This window comes from Orycteropus afer, unplaced genomic scaffold, assembly GCF_000298275.1.
Source record: "Orycteropus afer afer isolate SDZICR_OR568_19922 unplaced genomic scaffold, OryAfe1.0 scaffold00078, whole genome shotgun sequence".
NCBI lineage: Eukaryota > Metazoa > Chordata > Mammalia > Tubulidentata > Orycteropodidae > Orycteropus > Orycteropus afer.
In genome coordinates, this window is record NW_006921665.1 from 4,769,649 (window position 1) to 4,786,502 (window position 16,854).

Below are 16,854 nucleotides of genomic sequence, written 5' to 3' on the forward strand. Positions count from 1 at the left end.
GATGGTCACTAGGAAGAGGTAACTATGGGGAGGAAGTGGGAAGGGAGCTGTTGCATTGTGGTAAACTGTGGTCAATGACATGAGACAAAGTATATGTTAACTGCTGTATGGAAAGTGAATTTGCTCTGTAAATCTTCACCCAAATCACAATAAATAAATAAATAAATAGGACATGTAGTTAGATCTATACATTGCCCTCCAAAAGGCTCTACCTATTTATTCCACAAAAACCTTTGCCAACACTGGAACCTACAATTTTTTTTCAATATATGCCAACTTGATAAACTAAAAACAGGGTTATTTTCTTCTTTTTTTTTTTTTTTTATGTGTTTCCTCTATTACTAGGGAATTTGAACACTTTGCACATTTAATATATAAGTATACTAAATAAAGCTAACACTTCTATAGTTCTTAGCACAAGCCAGGCACTTTACATATATTAACTCAGGTAATTCACTATGCAGAACTATGCAGTAACAACACTATGCAGTAGGTACGGTTAGTATTGCTGTTTTACAGACAAGGAAACTAAGGTATAAAGAAGTTAAGTAACTTGCCTAAGGGAAGACAGTGGTCATGCCAAACCAGGCACAAATTCAAACCCAAGCATCCTGGCTCCAGAGTCCATGTTCTTTACCACAACTCTAAATTGCTTCTTGGAAATGTTGAATTGTATATTTCACCTGTTTTTCTATTGAAGTCTTTGTCTTCTTTTTGAGTTGTAAGAGCTCTTTATATAAAGAGATAGCTATGTACATAATTCTTAATTCTATACAGTCAAAAATGTTTATCTAGTTTATACCTGTCATTTGTCTTTTAACTTTGTTAGTATATTTTATAAGCTTTTTATTTATTAAAAATGCTTATTATGCATATAGTATATTAATACATTCTTGATGTGGCAGAGTCAAATAATACAGAAGTATGTACAACAAATATGAAAAAGTAGTGCCTAAGGCATTTGACTGCTAACCAGAAGGCTGGCGGATCAACCCCACCAGCCACTCCTCAGAAGGAAGGTTGGGCAATCTATACCTATAGTGATACTGCCTTGGAAACCCAAGGAGGGGTCGCTATGAGTCAGATACGACTCAATGGCAGTGGGTTTGGTTTTTGGTTTTTATTCTACCTCAGAGGTAACCACTGCCAATAGACTGAAGGGCACTCCTTTAGTACCTTTAGATGCTCTACATAGATTTAATAGTCACACACAGAGTTTGCCCACTTCTTATGCAAAATAGACCATACTGTAGGATTGCTCTATGAAGTTTTTTTTTCCTCACTTAACAACATTTTCAGTATTTCTTTCCATGTTAATACATAGACATTTCCCACTATCTTTTAAAATATTTCCATAGCACAGATCTATCACAATGTTATTAACCATTCTCCTTAACGAATATCTAGGTTACAGCGTAGTGCCTAAGGCACCTGACTGCTAACCAGAAGACTGGCGGTTCAAACCCACCAGCCACCCCTCAGAAGGAAGGTTGGGCAATCTACTTCCGTAGTGATACTGCCTCGGAAACCCAAGGAGGGGTCACTATGTGTCAGGTCCGACTCCACGGCACATAACTCAGAATAAAGGATTTTTTTTCCTTTAGTTGTCAAAGTTACAACTCTAAATCCTAAGGTTCCATCTTTGGTGCCATGCTAAGCACTTCTCCAAATCAGTATTTCATCTTAGTACTTTTACAGGTTTTTATATGTATCATATCTTTTTAAATTCTACTTAGTTCCACTAGTTTTCCAGTTATACTCTTGGGTACTCTAAACCAAACCAAACCAAACTCACTGCACCAATCCTATTTCTGCAAATAACGATAATGTGGTTTTTTCTTCTTACTATATGTGCCTCTCAGCATTTTCATTCTTTTACTTTCTTTTCCCTCTTGGCTAGATTAAGAACACCTATTTAAAAAAGCTTATTTCCAACTTTAATTTGCAATTAAACATTGGGGCCAGTAAAGGGAAGTATTGAGCTAGTTCAATAGTAGCTGTCAAGTTGGAAGAGAGGAAACAATAAATTGAAAGCTTCTTTCAAAGCTAATTCTTTAATGCAGCCAAAATGCCACAGTGTATTTTTGTGGGGTCAGGGTGGACTGAGGAGAAGGCTCACACTATGGGGGGTATTTGTTACATACAGGGAGTTTGAGCAAATAAGTAAACATATTGAGGATAAGGAAAGACAGTTTTCTGATAGAGAAATGGAGAAAGGAATTACAAATATGCAAAGGGGGAATTTACTGCTGTCAAGTTGATTCCAACTCATGGTGACCCCACGTGTTACAGAGTAGAACTGCTCCATAGAGTCTTCTTGGCTGTAATCTTTATGAAAGCGTATTGCCAGGCCTTTCTTCCCTGGCACAACTGGGTTGAGTTCAAACTGCCAACCTTTAGGTTAGTAGTCAACAGCAAACCATTTGTGCTACCCAGTGATCTTTGAAAATGGGGAAGGTTAGAATAAATGCTGTGGTACTGGATTAGAATAGGTGGTATTGATGTGAACTAATAGGTTTTAATATACATAGATAGATTGATCTAGAAATAAATATAAATATAAGTGTGCATACATATATTTATATTTATATGACTGTATGTGTATGAATATACATATTGTTACAGATTGAATGGTATTTCCCAAAAAGATATGTTGAAGCCCTAACCCTTGGGAGCTGTGACCATGACCTTTACAGGGCCTTTGAAGACACTATCAGTTAAGTTAACATGAGGTCATACTGGAGTAGAGTGGGTCCTACTCCCATCTAAGTAGTGCCCTTCTAAATGAGAAGAAAAGACATAGAAAGACAGCCTGTGACTATAGAGTTATGCTGCAGTTGTAAATGAAGGAATGTCTGGGGCCACCAGAAGCTGAGAGGACAAGGAAGAATCTTCCCCTTCAGCCTTTGGTGAGAGCAAGGGTCCTTGCCAACTCCCTGAATGCAAACTACTAGCCTCCAGTTCTGTGAGACAATAAGTTTCTATTGTTTTAAGCCACTCACTCTGTAGTACCTCCTTACGGCAGCCATGGGGAATGAATTACCAGTTTTACCAGTTGTTATAGAGTCAATTCGGTGTCAGGTATATGTCAGAGTAGAACTGTGCTCCATAGGGTTTTCAGTGGCTAAGTTTTCAGAATTAGATCACTAGATCTTTGTTCCAAGGCACCTCTTAGGTGAACATAATCTCTAACTTTTTAGTTAAGAACTCAGCATGTTAACCATTTGTACCACCCAGGAATCCCAGGAAACTAATAGACACATACATATTTCCTGGCTCAGTACACATACTGAGATGCCCAAAAGTAAATAATACCCCAGTAGCAATGAGCACACCTACTGCCCATATTTGGCTTTCTAAATACCATTCTCCACTAAAAGGAACCAGATCACAAACCTCTTTCTAGGAGCTACATACCCTGTGGTTATATAATCATAGGACCCAAGATGTCTATTCCTGGTCTGTCACTTTTCAGATGGAGACACTGAAACCCAACTTTTTTTTTTCTTTCTTTTCGTTTAGTATTGGTTTTCATGAGGGGACAGGAGGAAAAAAAATCATGTAATATCAATATAGACTTTCCCACAATGGCCCTCTGACATCATGTAATAGGAATCATATTTCATTCTATCTAAAAATCAAAGCATAGGAGCACCATGCTGTACTAGGGAAGCAATTAAGAATTAAGGTCTCATTTTCTGACCTATAAAGTAGAGGCCACTTGGCTGCACAACAAAAGGCAATGCATCATTAGCTGTTTGCACACTAAGCCAGCGTTTCTGCCCGAGTTCCCAAGCACACATCTCCAACGTTCTATTGGTATATGAGTTCTTCACAACAGATACCGGACGTGTTGCCAGGGGAACTTGTCCATGATCCCAGCCCCTTGTGAGACTGAGAAAGCATTCCTCTGCTTGAAAAAGGCAAGTCAGTACTTATATTTCTTTTTAAATTGTGGTTAAATATGTATAGCATAAAATATGCCATTTTAACCATTTTCAAGTATACATTTCAGTGGCATTAATTTTATTCACAATTTGTGCAATCATCTCACAGTTTCCAAACCCTTTTCAACACCCCAAACAGAAACTCTGTATGCATTAAACATTAAATATACATTCCGCCCTGTGGTGGTTATGTTTTTGTGTCAACTTGGCTGGGCCTGGTTGAGTGGCTGGGCAACTGGATGTAGTATTCCCCATGATGAGACTGGTAATCAACTCCATGGTGGAATCTACTGGGAGCAGCTGAGTAGCTGCTGCCTGTATATAAGCAGAACCCTTGGGGAATGGTCTCTAGCCTACAGCACGCTTGGACCCTGCATGTAGCCATGTTATTGCTCAGCAGTCTGCTATGCTCTGTCAACTGGGGACTTACAATGGACTTAAGTTAATGGTCTGCCATGTGGTTTGGTAACATTGGGACTGTGCCTTTTTATTTGTCAGCCTTGGGGCTTCTCAGCCTCAGTAGCCGGCAGCTGTCTGAGTGAAGAAATGCCTCTAGTTCCAGTGGGCTGAGAGCAGGAGGCAGAGCTGGACCCCAAGGTTGAGGGGCTTTCACCGAGCCCCTAGAGCCTGGCACTTTGAACTTGACTTAAAGCCTCCAAATTGTAAGAATAAACTCCTGTTTGTTAAGGCCATCCCAGCTGTGGTATGCTTCTTGTCAGAGCAGCACTCCCTCTCCCAATACCTGGTTACCAGTCATCTACTTTTGGTTACCAGTCATCTACTTTCTCTCTCTAGACATTGTCTAGTCTAGATATTTCGTATTAGTGGAATCAGATAATAGTTGTCCTTTGTATCTGCGTTCTTTCATTCAACATCATGTTCTCAAGGTTCAGACACTTACGTTTTTAATGATCAGTGGATATCTTGTCACTCGTTGCATAGGCTTCAGTATAAAGCTGGAGAGTGGCATTCCTTTACATCGAGGGTCCATGGCCAGCCTCTGAAATAAGAAATTAGAATCACAGACTTAATAAACCAGCAAGCTTCAAAGTCAGTGACATCAACACTAACATCTTTTGGGACTCCCCACCCACTGTCTCACTTATCTGGACAATAACTGGGGTTGGAAGGCCCTGACTAGTTATTCTGTTGCAGGACAAGACACTTTCCAGATGGAGAACAGGAGACACACAGATGTGACTCATTCTCCCAGGTTAACCCCTACTCTCCAAATTCCTGATTCAGCATATCTGCCATAGCACACATAGTTCCTTGGTTACAGAGATGAGATTCTGGCTTTAGAGAGACTCTTTCTTCAGGATACCTGCACAACCTTTGTGACATCCCCAGGAACAAGAAGACTCACAAGGACTATATATTCATAATGAAAAGTTCCCTCAAGTGCCAATTATCTACAGGGGGTTGTCTGGCCTCTGGGAGCTCCTGTTGGAGTGAGAATAAGGTGGTGGTATGGGATTCAGGTAATACCCTGCAACCCTGGGCTTCCTACCTCTTTCTTTCTACCATGTTTACCAATTCAGTCAGCTTGCTTGGAGGACAAGGGTCCATCTGCCCCAAACCAGTGAGTTCTGTCTACAAGTTCTAGGAAATATAAGGTGACTTTGCTCCCAAAGAAATACAATCAGAATGTTCCTTAGAAGTTAGGATGGCAAGACCTCAGCATGCCATCAGGAAAGCACAGTTACTAAAAGATGTCATGTTTGGTAAAGCAAAAGGTCAGTGAAGACAAAGGAAACCCTCCATGAGAAGGACTGACACAATGATTACAATAATGGACACAAAAACATCGATGATCATGAGGCTGGTGTAGGACCAGGCAACGTTTCATTCTGTTTTCACATAAAGTCACCATTTCAACAGATCTCTCAAAGACTCTGGTCAGGTTTAATGTCTGAGAAATAGGAAGCTGCCATGAACACTGAACACCCTCATTCCAGGATCCCTCACAACAATCATCTGGGCTGCATTTCCCTAAAGCTCAAGTGCATCTGATGATAAGCTCATCCTGCCTCTGCCAAGGGACTACCTGGCCTTTGGCTGAACCCCAGACCAGCACCTGCTCTTTAGCCTCCTTTCACCTTAGGCCTATTTCATAGCAATATGTCTCATCTTAGAATGACCTTAGAATGCCCCATTCATTAAATTAGCAAATACTGTTTAGAATCATGGTGAAGGAAGTGAGGCAGAAAGGAGAGCAAGCATATCTGATGCTATGACCAAAGGAGGTCACACTTTGAACTCATCATGATGATCCAATAAATACAATTATTGGGAGGTGAGATGCCATCTCCCCAAAATGCTTGAGTTTCAAACACAGGGATGGTGTTTAAAAAAATTATTATTATTTTGATGTTTATTCATAAAAAAAAATGCACCTGCTTAGTGAAAGTCATTTTATTCTCTTCTTATTTTTTTCCTCTGGAAGACGTGGGAACTGTTTGAGTATTCCAATGTGGCCATCAGGGAGCCACACTGCTCAAGGCCAATTCCAAGGCAGCAGGCCCAGTACCAGGGCCTCCAGCAGCACTGGGCCTACCTTCCAATTGTCACATGGTGAGGGGTAGGGAACATATGGCTCTCCAGATTGTTCTGCCCAACGTAGAGAGTCTGGCATTCCACACACCCCTACAGACTGCCTAGAGCTTGAACCCATCAACAGAACCAATTGGGAAAGGAATGAAGGGTCCATAAGGGCCATGGCTTTTCCCTCTGCAGGAGAAGGGTACAGAATAAAGTAAAGAACTGAGAATACTCAGATTAAACAGAACCTTGGGACCCACTAGCCCTCCTGGGCCTGGCAACTGAGATGGAAGATTTAAACATCATCCAAATAAACCATTAATAACAGCCATTTGTCTATCATTTTGTCATATTGTGGTAGCCTGCATGCTGGAAGCTATTCCACCCATATTTCAATTACTAGTAGAGTCACCCATGGTAAACAGGTTTCAGCAAAGCTACCAGACTAAGGCAGACTAGGAAGAAGGACATGGCCAAGTCTACTTCTGAAAAAAAAATGGCCACTGAAAATTTTATAAATAGCAGGGAAATGTTGTCTAATATAGTGCCAGATGATGAAGGCACTTGAAATACAACTGAGGAAGAGCTGCTTCCTCAAAATAGAGTAGACATTAATGATGTGGGTGGAGTAAAATTTTCTAGACCTTCATGTGCTGATGGGGCATGACTCAAAACGAGAAGCAGCAGCTACAAACATCCATTAATAATCCAAACATAGAATGTACAGAGTATGAATCTAGGAAAATTGGAAGTTGTCAAAAAATAAATGGTATGCATAAAGATTGATATTTTAGGCATTAGTGAGCTGAAATGAACTGGCATTGGCCATTTTCAATCAGACTATCACATGGTCTATTATGCCAGGAATGGCAAATTAAAGAGGAATGGAGTCATATTCATCATTAAAAAGAACATTTCAAGATCTATCCTAAAGTACAACACTGTGAATGATAGGATAATATCCACACACTTACAAAGAAGACCAGTTAGTACAATTATTCAAATTTATACATTAATCACTAATGCCAAAGATGAGGAAATGGAAGATTTTTACCAGCATCTGCAGTCTGAAATTGAACAAACATGCAATCAAGATGTATTGACAATTACTGGTGATTGGAATGCAAAAGTTGGAGACAAAGAAGAAGGATTGGTAGTTGGAAAATATGGCCTGGGTGAGAGAAATGACACCAGAGATCATATGACAGAATTTTGTAAGACCAACGACTTATTCATAGCAAATATCTTTTTTTTTAACAACATAAAAGTTGAGTATATACATGGAACTCACCAGATGGAATACACAGGAATCAAATAGACTACATCTATGGAAAGAGATAATGGAGAAGCTCAATATCATCAGTCAGAACAAGGCCGGGGCCAACTGTGGTACAGACCATCAACTGCTCATATGCAAGATAAGTTGAAGCTGAAGAAAACTAAAACAAGTCTATGAGAGGCAAGATATGGCCTTGATTATATCCTAACTGAATTTAGAGACTACATAAAGAATAGATTTGATACACTAAACACCAATGACCAAACACTGAACAAGTTGTGGAATGACATCAAGGACATCATACACGAAGAAAGCAAAAGGTTATTAAAATGACAGGAAAGAAAAAATAGAATAAAATAGATGTTAGAACAGACTCTGAAACTTATTCTTGAATGGAGAGGAGCTAAAGTGAATGGAAGAAATGATGGAACAAAAGAGATGAATAGAAGATTTCAAAGGGCAGCTTGAGAACACAAAGTAAAGCATTACAATGAAATATGCAAAGACCTGGAATTAGAAACTCAAAAGGGAAGAATATTCTTGGCATTTCTTAAGCTGAAAGAACTGAAGAAAAATTCAAGCCTTGAGTTGCAACACTGACGAATTCTATGGGGAAAATATTGAAAGATTCAGGAAGTATCAAAAGAACATGGTAAGAATACACAGAATCACTGTACCAAACATAATTGATTGACATTCAACCATTTCAGGAGGTAGCATGTCATCAAGAACTGATGGTACTGAAGGAAGAAGTCTAAGCTGCACTGAAGGAATTGGTGAAATACAAGGTTTCAGGAATTGATGGAGTACCCATTGAGATGTTTCAACAAACGGAAGCCATGTTGGAAGCACTTAGTCATCTATGCCAAGAATTTGGAAGACAGCCACTTGGCCAATTGACTGGAAGAGATCCATATTTATGCCCATTTCAAAGAAATCTGAATGAATAGAATGCAGAAATTATCAAACAATATCACATGCAAGTAAAATTTTACTGAAAATAATTTAAAAACTGTTGCAGCAGTATATTGACAGGCAATTGTGAGAAATTCAAGCCAGATTCAGAAGAGAATGTGGAACAAGGGCTATCATTGCTGATGTCATACAGATCTTGGATGAAAGCAAAGAATACCAGAAAGATGTTTAGCTGTGATTTATTGACTATGCAAAGGCATTCAACTGTGTGGATCATAACAAATTATGGATACCATTGCAAAGAATGGGAATTCTGGAACACTTAACTGTGCTCATGAGGAAACTGTACATAGACTAAGAGGCAGTCATTCAAATAGAACTAGGGGATGCTGCAAGGTATAAAATCAGGAAAGGTGTCTGTAAGAGTTGTTTCCTTTCACTATACTTATTCAATCTGTCTGCTGAGCTAATAATCCAAGAAGCTGGACTATATGAAGAAGAACATGGCCATCAGGATTGGAGGAAGTTTCATTAACAACCTGTGATATGCAGATGACACAACCTTGCTTGCTGAAAGTGAAGAAAACTTAAAGCACTCACTGATGAAGATCAGAGAGTAAAGCCTTCAGTATGGATTTCACCTCAACATAAAGAAAACAAAAATCCTCACAACTAGACCAATAAACAGCATCATGATAAATGGAGAAAAGATCGAAGATGTCAAGGATTTCCTTTTCCTTGGATCCACAATCAACACCCATAGAAGCAGCAGTCAAGAAACCAAATGACATATTGTGTTGGGCAAATCTGCTGCAAAAGACCTCTTAAAAATGTTAAAGAGCAAAGATGTCACTTTGAAGACTAACGTGTGCCTGACCCAAGCCATGATATTTTCAATCACCGCATGTATGTGAGAGCTGAACAATGAATAAAGAAGACTGCAGAACAATGAAAACATTTTAGTTGTGATATTGCTGAAGAATACTGAATGTACCGGTGGTGGTTATGTTTGTGTGTTAACTTGTCTGGGCCTGGTTGAGTGGCTGGGCAGTGGGTGGTAGTTATTCCCCATGTTGAGACTGGCAATCAACTCCATGGTGGGATCTACCACAAGCAGCTGAGTAGCTGCCTTTTGGATGTGGTCTGCTTCCTATATATAAGGAGAAGCCTTGAGAATGGTCTCTAGCCTATGGCATGCTTGGACCCTGCACGTAGCCATGTCGTTGCTCAGCAGCCTGCTATGCTCTGCCAACCCTGGGACTTAAAATGGACTTAAGTTAATGGCCTGCCATGTGGTTTGGTAACATCGGGACTGTTCCTTTTTACTTGTCAACCTTGGGGCTTCTCAGCCTCAGCAGCCAGCAGCTGTCTGAGTGAAGAAATGCCTCTAGTTCCAGTGGGCCAGGAGCAGGAAGCAGAGCTGGACCCCAAGGTTGAGGGCCTTAAACCCAGCCCCTAGAGCCTGGCACTTTGAACTTGGACTTAAAGCCTCCAAATTGTAAGAATAAACTCCTGTTTGTTAAGGCCATCCTGTTTGTGGTATATTCTTCTCAGAGTGGCACTAGGTAACCAGAACAGTACCATAGATTGCTAGAAGAATGAACAAATCTGTCTTGGAGGAAGTATAGCCAGAATGCTCCTTAGAAGCCAGAATGGCCAGATTTGGGTTGTGTTGTCAGAAAGGACCAGTCCCTGGAGAAGTAAAGTACTGTACTTGGCTTGGTAAAGCAGAGGATCAGCAAAAGAGGGGAAGACTCTCCACAAGATGGATTGAAATAGTGGGTGTGATGATGGGCAACAATTGTAAAGATGGCACAGGACCAGGCAGTGTTTCATTCAATTGTATATAGGTTCACTATGAGTTGGAGTGGACACACAACAGCACCTAACAACAATCAAGGTGATTCCGACTCATGGCAACCCCATGTGTGTCTGAGTAGCTGTGCTCCACAGGGTTTTCAATGGCTGATACTTCAGAAGTAGATTGTCAGTCCTTTCTGGTGGACTCAAACCTCCAACCTTTCAATTCTCAACTGAGCAAATTAACTGTTTGCACCACCCAGGGACTCCAAACAAAACACTAACACGTGGAAAACAGACCCTTGAAGACACTTCAAAGCTTCTAGGGGCAGCAGGGCCGATGAGTCCTCTCCAAACCCAATCCCTTGGTCACAGCCACACCCGCAAGCTAGCACCAGCCCCCCTTTGCTTTAGCCAAGACCTCAATCCTGGTTGGCCTTCAGCATGAATACGCTGGCAGGATTTGCCTCCCACAGCCGGCTCCCCAGCTGCTCAGGCTCAGCCTGGCCTCCTTACTTTGACAAACTCCTTGAAGTCTGGGGCTTCGTCCGTCTTCTGTTGGATCAAGGCTGCTCCGTTGAGCTGGCAGCTGCAGAAGCGGATGTATGGCTGCATGTGTGGCAGCTGGGCGGTTAGGATGTCCCCGATCATCTTCACAGGCATTTTCTCCCCAGACATCTTCTTGCGAACCCTCAGCGCCCTGCACCAGAAACAGGAGAAATCAGCTTCCTGCTTCCCTGCTGGCTCACAGCAGTGGGCACATTTCTAGGTTGCACAGAAACAGAATGAGTGTGAGGGAGTGCAAACTAGAGGGCCACTACAGGGTCTATTTGGAAGACACAGGGCAGAAAAAGAAATGAGTCTACTGCTATAGAGAGAGATCACTGGGCATTTTTCTTGGGCATGGTGGCTGTGTGCTGGCTCTTAGGAATAAAAACGACTTTTAAAAAAATTCTTGCTGATTAAGTAAACATAAAAACTTTTTTTTTTCCCTATGGAGAAACATGGAATCCTTTCTTTAATAACTCAGACTAAGTCCCTGTGTCAATGCTTCACTTTACAGAGTATCTGTGGTAGAAGCCCCAAGCACTAAGCCTATTTCCAAGGCCACTGCCACCTATGGGAAGTTGATATTTCCAGGGGACAAGGAGACTCATTTTCAGACAAAAGAGAAATAATTCCATGAGTGATGATTAACGTTATGTATCAACTCGGCTGGGCCATGATTCTCAGTAGTTTGGCAGATATGATGTAATTATCCTCCATTTGTGATCTGATATAAGCAGCCAATCAGTTGAAAGGGGAGTGTCCTTGGGGATGTGGCCTGCATCCAATATATATGGATGTTTTGATAAAGCTTGCTCTCTTTCTTGATCCTGCATCTGACTCATCATCCTCTGATCTCTGGTTCTTAGGACATGAGCCAACAGCCTGCTGTCTGACATGCTAGGTTTATCAGCATGTGAGTCAGGAGAAGCCTCCAGCCTGATGCCTGACACATGGAATTGGGACTTGCCAGCCTCCACAATTGCATGAGCCATTTCCTTGAAATCTCTCTCTCTCTCTCTCTCTCTCTCTATATATATATATATATCTGCTTCACTGGTTTTGCTCCTCTGAAAAACCCAGCTTAAGATATTATATGTTCACCAAAGCCAAGGAAAAATGATTGGTTGAACTATTTGTGTCCTTCACTGTCCATTTAAAGTAACTTGGATTAACAGCAAGCTTGGGAGTTCTAAAAAGAACTATTACATATACACTAATCATGATAATGGGCCAATAAACCCAAACCATTTATATTCTGGAAGCAAAGAAGATGCATTGGCGAAATGGGAAATAATTATTTTGGGGTCCAGCTGCAGTACAAGTGTTCAGGGCCATGATAAAAAGGACTATGCATCTCACTTTCCAAGCTCTGATATGTCAACCTCTAACACCAACACCTTGAAGGAGGGCAACTGAGCTTTCACATGGCAAAGACTGCAATGTACTATGAGGTTGGGACCACAGCATTGGAGGCCATGAGTTTGTTCTGCCTACCCTGGTGATCATAAAAAGCCCTCAAGAAATATTTGGGAGATGGATGGATGGATGGATGGATGGATGGGTGGATGGATGATGAAACAGAATGGTATGGTATATGAATTTAACATAAGGCCAGGAAGATGTCACTATGAATTCCTCTGGCTGCTTTAATGTCATGTTGGATAAGTCCTTGAGGGATGGGTAAGCCAGTTGTCCTTGAGTTAATTTCAACTCAAGGTGACCCTATGTGTGTCAGAATAGTACTGTGCTCCATAGGGTTTTCAATGGCTCATTTTTTGGAAATAGACCTCCAGGCTTTTCTTGTGAGGAGCCTCTGGGTGGACACGAACTACAAGCCTTTTGGTTAGCAGCTAAGCACATTAACCATTTGCCTCATCCAGGGCCGTGGGTAGAGCTATATAATTCCAAGGAGGCTCTGTGATATTAGAATATAGTAAAAACTTTAGATCACTTTATTTTTCTTCTCCTATGTTTTTGGGTAAAGAAAATCCCTTGGACTGGACAAACCAAGGTGTTGTAAATTACGTAGGACAGTAAATTATGTGGAACAAGGAGGGATGACACCTCAAGTGGCTGTCCTTGTTTACTTTTGCCCAGGGTATGAGAAAGACTGAGCTTGGTCCCGTCAGGAAAGGTTGTTGGGAACTATGAAATAAGGACAGGGCAGTGCACTGGCCACACTCCCATTGGAGGACTGGTGTGGCATATTCCCAAACATGAGGCACAGTTGACCTCTAGTAATTCAGCTGTACTGTGCACATCTCGTTCTGGAGTGTTTTACTGCACCAACAAGACTTAGGAGGACTGGGCTTGAAATCAGGGTGTGAGCAGGAGTATTACCAGGCCCAGAGGTCATGTGACTCAAGGGTGAAGTCACCACCAGCTTTGGAGGGAAAGAGAGCCCTGAATAATCATGTTCCAAACTTGCTATGAATGGAAACAGGAAGGAAACCCATCATTCCATCAGCTTCCCTCTGAGGAGCAAAACAATCTTTCAGTAAGAGAATAAAAGTCCTTTCACCTTTTGTTGTTTTTAAGGATGAGGGAAACAAGAATAATGAAAAAGAAGAAAGATCACATGCAGATCATCCTTGTCCTGAGAAAGTTAAACCACTTCCTAGGTTCTGAGGCCCATGCCTGTTTAACCAGGTTGTTGTTGTTGTTATGTGCCGTCGAGTTGGACCCGACTCATAGTGACCCCTCCTTGGGTTTCCAAGGCAGTATCACTACGGAAGTAGATTGCCCAGCTTTCCTTCCAAGGAGTGGCTGGTGGGTTTGAACCACTAGCCTTCTGGTTAGCAGTCACTACACTACCAGAGGGAGCTCTGGTAGCATAGTGGCTAAGGCACTTGACTGCTAACCAGAAGGCTGGCGGTTCAAACCCACCAGCCACTCCTCGGAAAGAAGATAGGGCAATCTACTTCCATAGTGGTACTGCCTCGGAAACCCAAGGAGGGGTCGCTATGAGTCGGTTCCGACTCAACGGCACATAACAACAAAACAACACTACCAGAGCTCATGTATCAGGAGGCAGGCCTAAAATCAGTTCCTACGATGGAATCAGAGTCCTGTGGTGGTGGTGGGAGGCAAATTAATGTGCTTGGCTGCTAACCAAAAAGTTGGAGGTTTGAGTCCACCCAAATGTGACTGGGAAGAAAGGCCTGGCAACCTACTTCTGAAAAACAAATCAGCCACTTAAAACCCTATAGAGCATTGTTCTACTTTGAAACACACAGGGTCACCACAAAACAATGTTGGCTCCTGGTAATTCATTGTACTACGTGCATCTTCTTGTGGACTGTTCTATTGCACAGGCAAGACTTAGGATTTTGTTTCTGAATTGTGTTATCACTTCCTTCATTGCTATTGTTTTAGTATTTGCTAAATATTTGTGATGGTCCTGTTTTTAATTTTGATGTTAAGGTTTATCATTTTTCTTTGAGGTTACCCTGTGATTTATAGCTTTCTTCTCAAGTTTGGAACAGTCTGTTCTATCTTGTTGTTGTCTTGACTTCCCTACCATTTAGAAGTTCTGTAACTACATATTTTTTCCCCCTTTTTGGTTTATAGTTGTCTTCATTCATCAATTGATGACTCTGGTTCCCTGTTTACAATCTTGTAGGTTTATTTACTTTGGATATTTCCATAGCTGCATTGGTTTCTGGGTTATGTTACCATGTGTGTTAATGGTCAGTTATTGTTTGCTGTTGTTGGCTCTCTGTCCAAAGGACTCCCTTTAGCATCTCTTGTAAAGCTGGTCTATTTTTAACAAATTCCCTTAATTTCTGCTTATCTGGAAATGTCTTAATTTCACCATCATATTTGAGGGACAGTTTTGCTGGGTACATAATTCTTGGCTGGAGATTTCTCTCTTGAGGGTTTTATGTATACCATCCCATTGTCTTCTCACCTGCATGGTTTCTGCTGAGAAATCTGAGCTTAGTCTTATTGGCTGCCCCTTGTAGGTTAAATTTTGATTTTTCCCATGCTGCTTTCAAGATTGTTTCTTTGTCTTTGGTTTTGGTGAGTTTGATGATGATATCTTGGTGATTTTCTTTTAGGGTCTATCCTGTTTGGGGTTCATTGGACTTCTTGAATGGATATATTCTCATCTTTCATAATACCAGGAAAATTCTCTTCCAACAAATCTTCAACCATTTTTTTCTGTGGTTTTACTTGTCTCTTCTTGCTCTGGAATTCCGATTACACATAGGTTATTTCTTTTGATGGTAACCCACATGAACCTTAGGCTTTCTTCATTTTGTTTTGATCTTTTTCTGACTGATCGCTTTCTAAAGAAGTATTAAGATACTTGCCTTCAATCTCACTAATTCTGTCTTTCATTATTCAATTCTACTCCTTTGCCCATTCAATGTCTTATCTATTTCTGAAAATTTAGTATGAATCTTCTGGATCACTATGTGTAGATTTTGTTTCGTTTCTAATTTTTCATTTGTTTTGTCATTTTGTTCTTGTATTGTCTTTTGAAATTGTTCTAGGGTTTTCTCTGTGTTTTCCTCAATTTTCTCTGTGTTTTCCTTGATCTGTCTCTCAATTCATTGAAGATACATAAATATAGTTCTTTTGAATTCCTTGTCAGGGAGTTCCAATGATGCATCTTCTTCGGGGATGTGTTTTAGTTCTGTGTCCTGCTCCCTTGTTTCTCCTGCTTTATCTTGCTTCTTTGTGTGCTTTGTTGTCTCCAAGGCATTAGGACGTTTTTGTGTTTATATCTAATTGGTGATTGTATGTTGAAGTGACTTGCCCACAATTTTTGTTTTCTTTGGATTTTATCTAAGTAAGCAGGGTACTGTGCTCCTCTATTTGCTAGTTGGCAGCACTTATACACTCACCACCTGTCTCCTTTCCTGTTGTCAGCCTCCCATATATCCCGACTGTCCTTGGCAAACAGAGCTTATTCTTAGGTCCCTGGAATCTGAATGAGAATGCTGTCACTTTAAAATCCAAAATGGCCACCGCTTGTCCAAAATGGCTGCCACTTGTAAACAATCAAAATGGCTGCACACTCCAGACAGCAGAAAATCTACAGCTCAGATTATCTCCCTCCTTGCTATTTCCTTTCCTAATCAAATGCCACCACCACAGTCATCCCTGCAGCCCTTGGTAACCAGGGCTGATCTTTAGGTCAATTCTTAGGTCCCAATACCACTTGGAAATATTCAGGTTGTTGGTCCCATCAGAGTTGCTGACAGTTCACTGCTCCAACCATCTCTGTACTCACTGTTTTCATACAGGTTTGTCCACTAGTTGGTGCCTAGTTCACTTCTGTATACTTCCTTTCTATGCTCAGGGCTCCAGGATTATCTTCTGCATCTCTGTCAACTGGTTTCTCTTTGCTTTGTTGAAGAGGGTCTGTGTAGCTTGTCTGTCTATTCCTCCATCTTACCCCTCTCAGAGCTTTTAATTATCAAGTTTAATGACCTTAATCTAGTTGGTGAGGAAGACTCAAGGATGTGTTTACTTTACCATACTCTGCTGCCTGTCTGTAGTGACTGTTGGTTGAGGGCTTACTATGTCTCTGGAGCTGTATATGAGCCCTTTGGTTGTTGCAACAGCCCTGCAAAGAAAATGGTGTCTGGTTCTCTGGAAGATCTACAGAGCAAATTCACTTTTCATACAGCAGTTCACATATACTTTGTCTCATGTCATTGACCAAAATTTACAATGCAGCAGCTCGCTCCCACTTCCTCCCCATAGCCACCTCTTCCCAGTGTCCATCCCTTCATACTCTTCTGCACCCTGAGCTATCTCCCTGTGCATAAGCAGCCCTTCCTTCTCCCATGATTGTTCTCTCCAGGGCGT

General features: G+C 41.2%; 1 protein-coding gene across 1 annotated transcript in view; it reads right to left on the minus strand.

Moving 5' to 3' along the window:
• The window catches only part of ITSN1 (intersectin 1), a 217,486-nt gene that overhangs the window by 26,465 nt on the left and 174,167 nt on the right, over positions 1-16,854 (minus strand). Inside the window, exons 31-32 of the mRNA XM_007941304.1 lie at positions 10,999-11,182; positions 4,849-4,947 (exon numbers count right to left, since the gene is read on the minus strand). Of these exons, the coding sequence (XP_007939495.1) occupies positions 4,849-4,947; positions 10,999-11,182 (283 nt within the window). The remainder of the gene's footprint in view (positions 1-4,848; positions 4,948-10,998; positions 11,183-16,854) is intronic.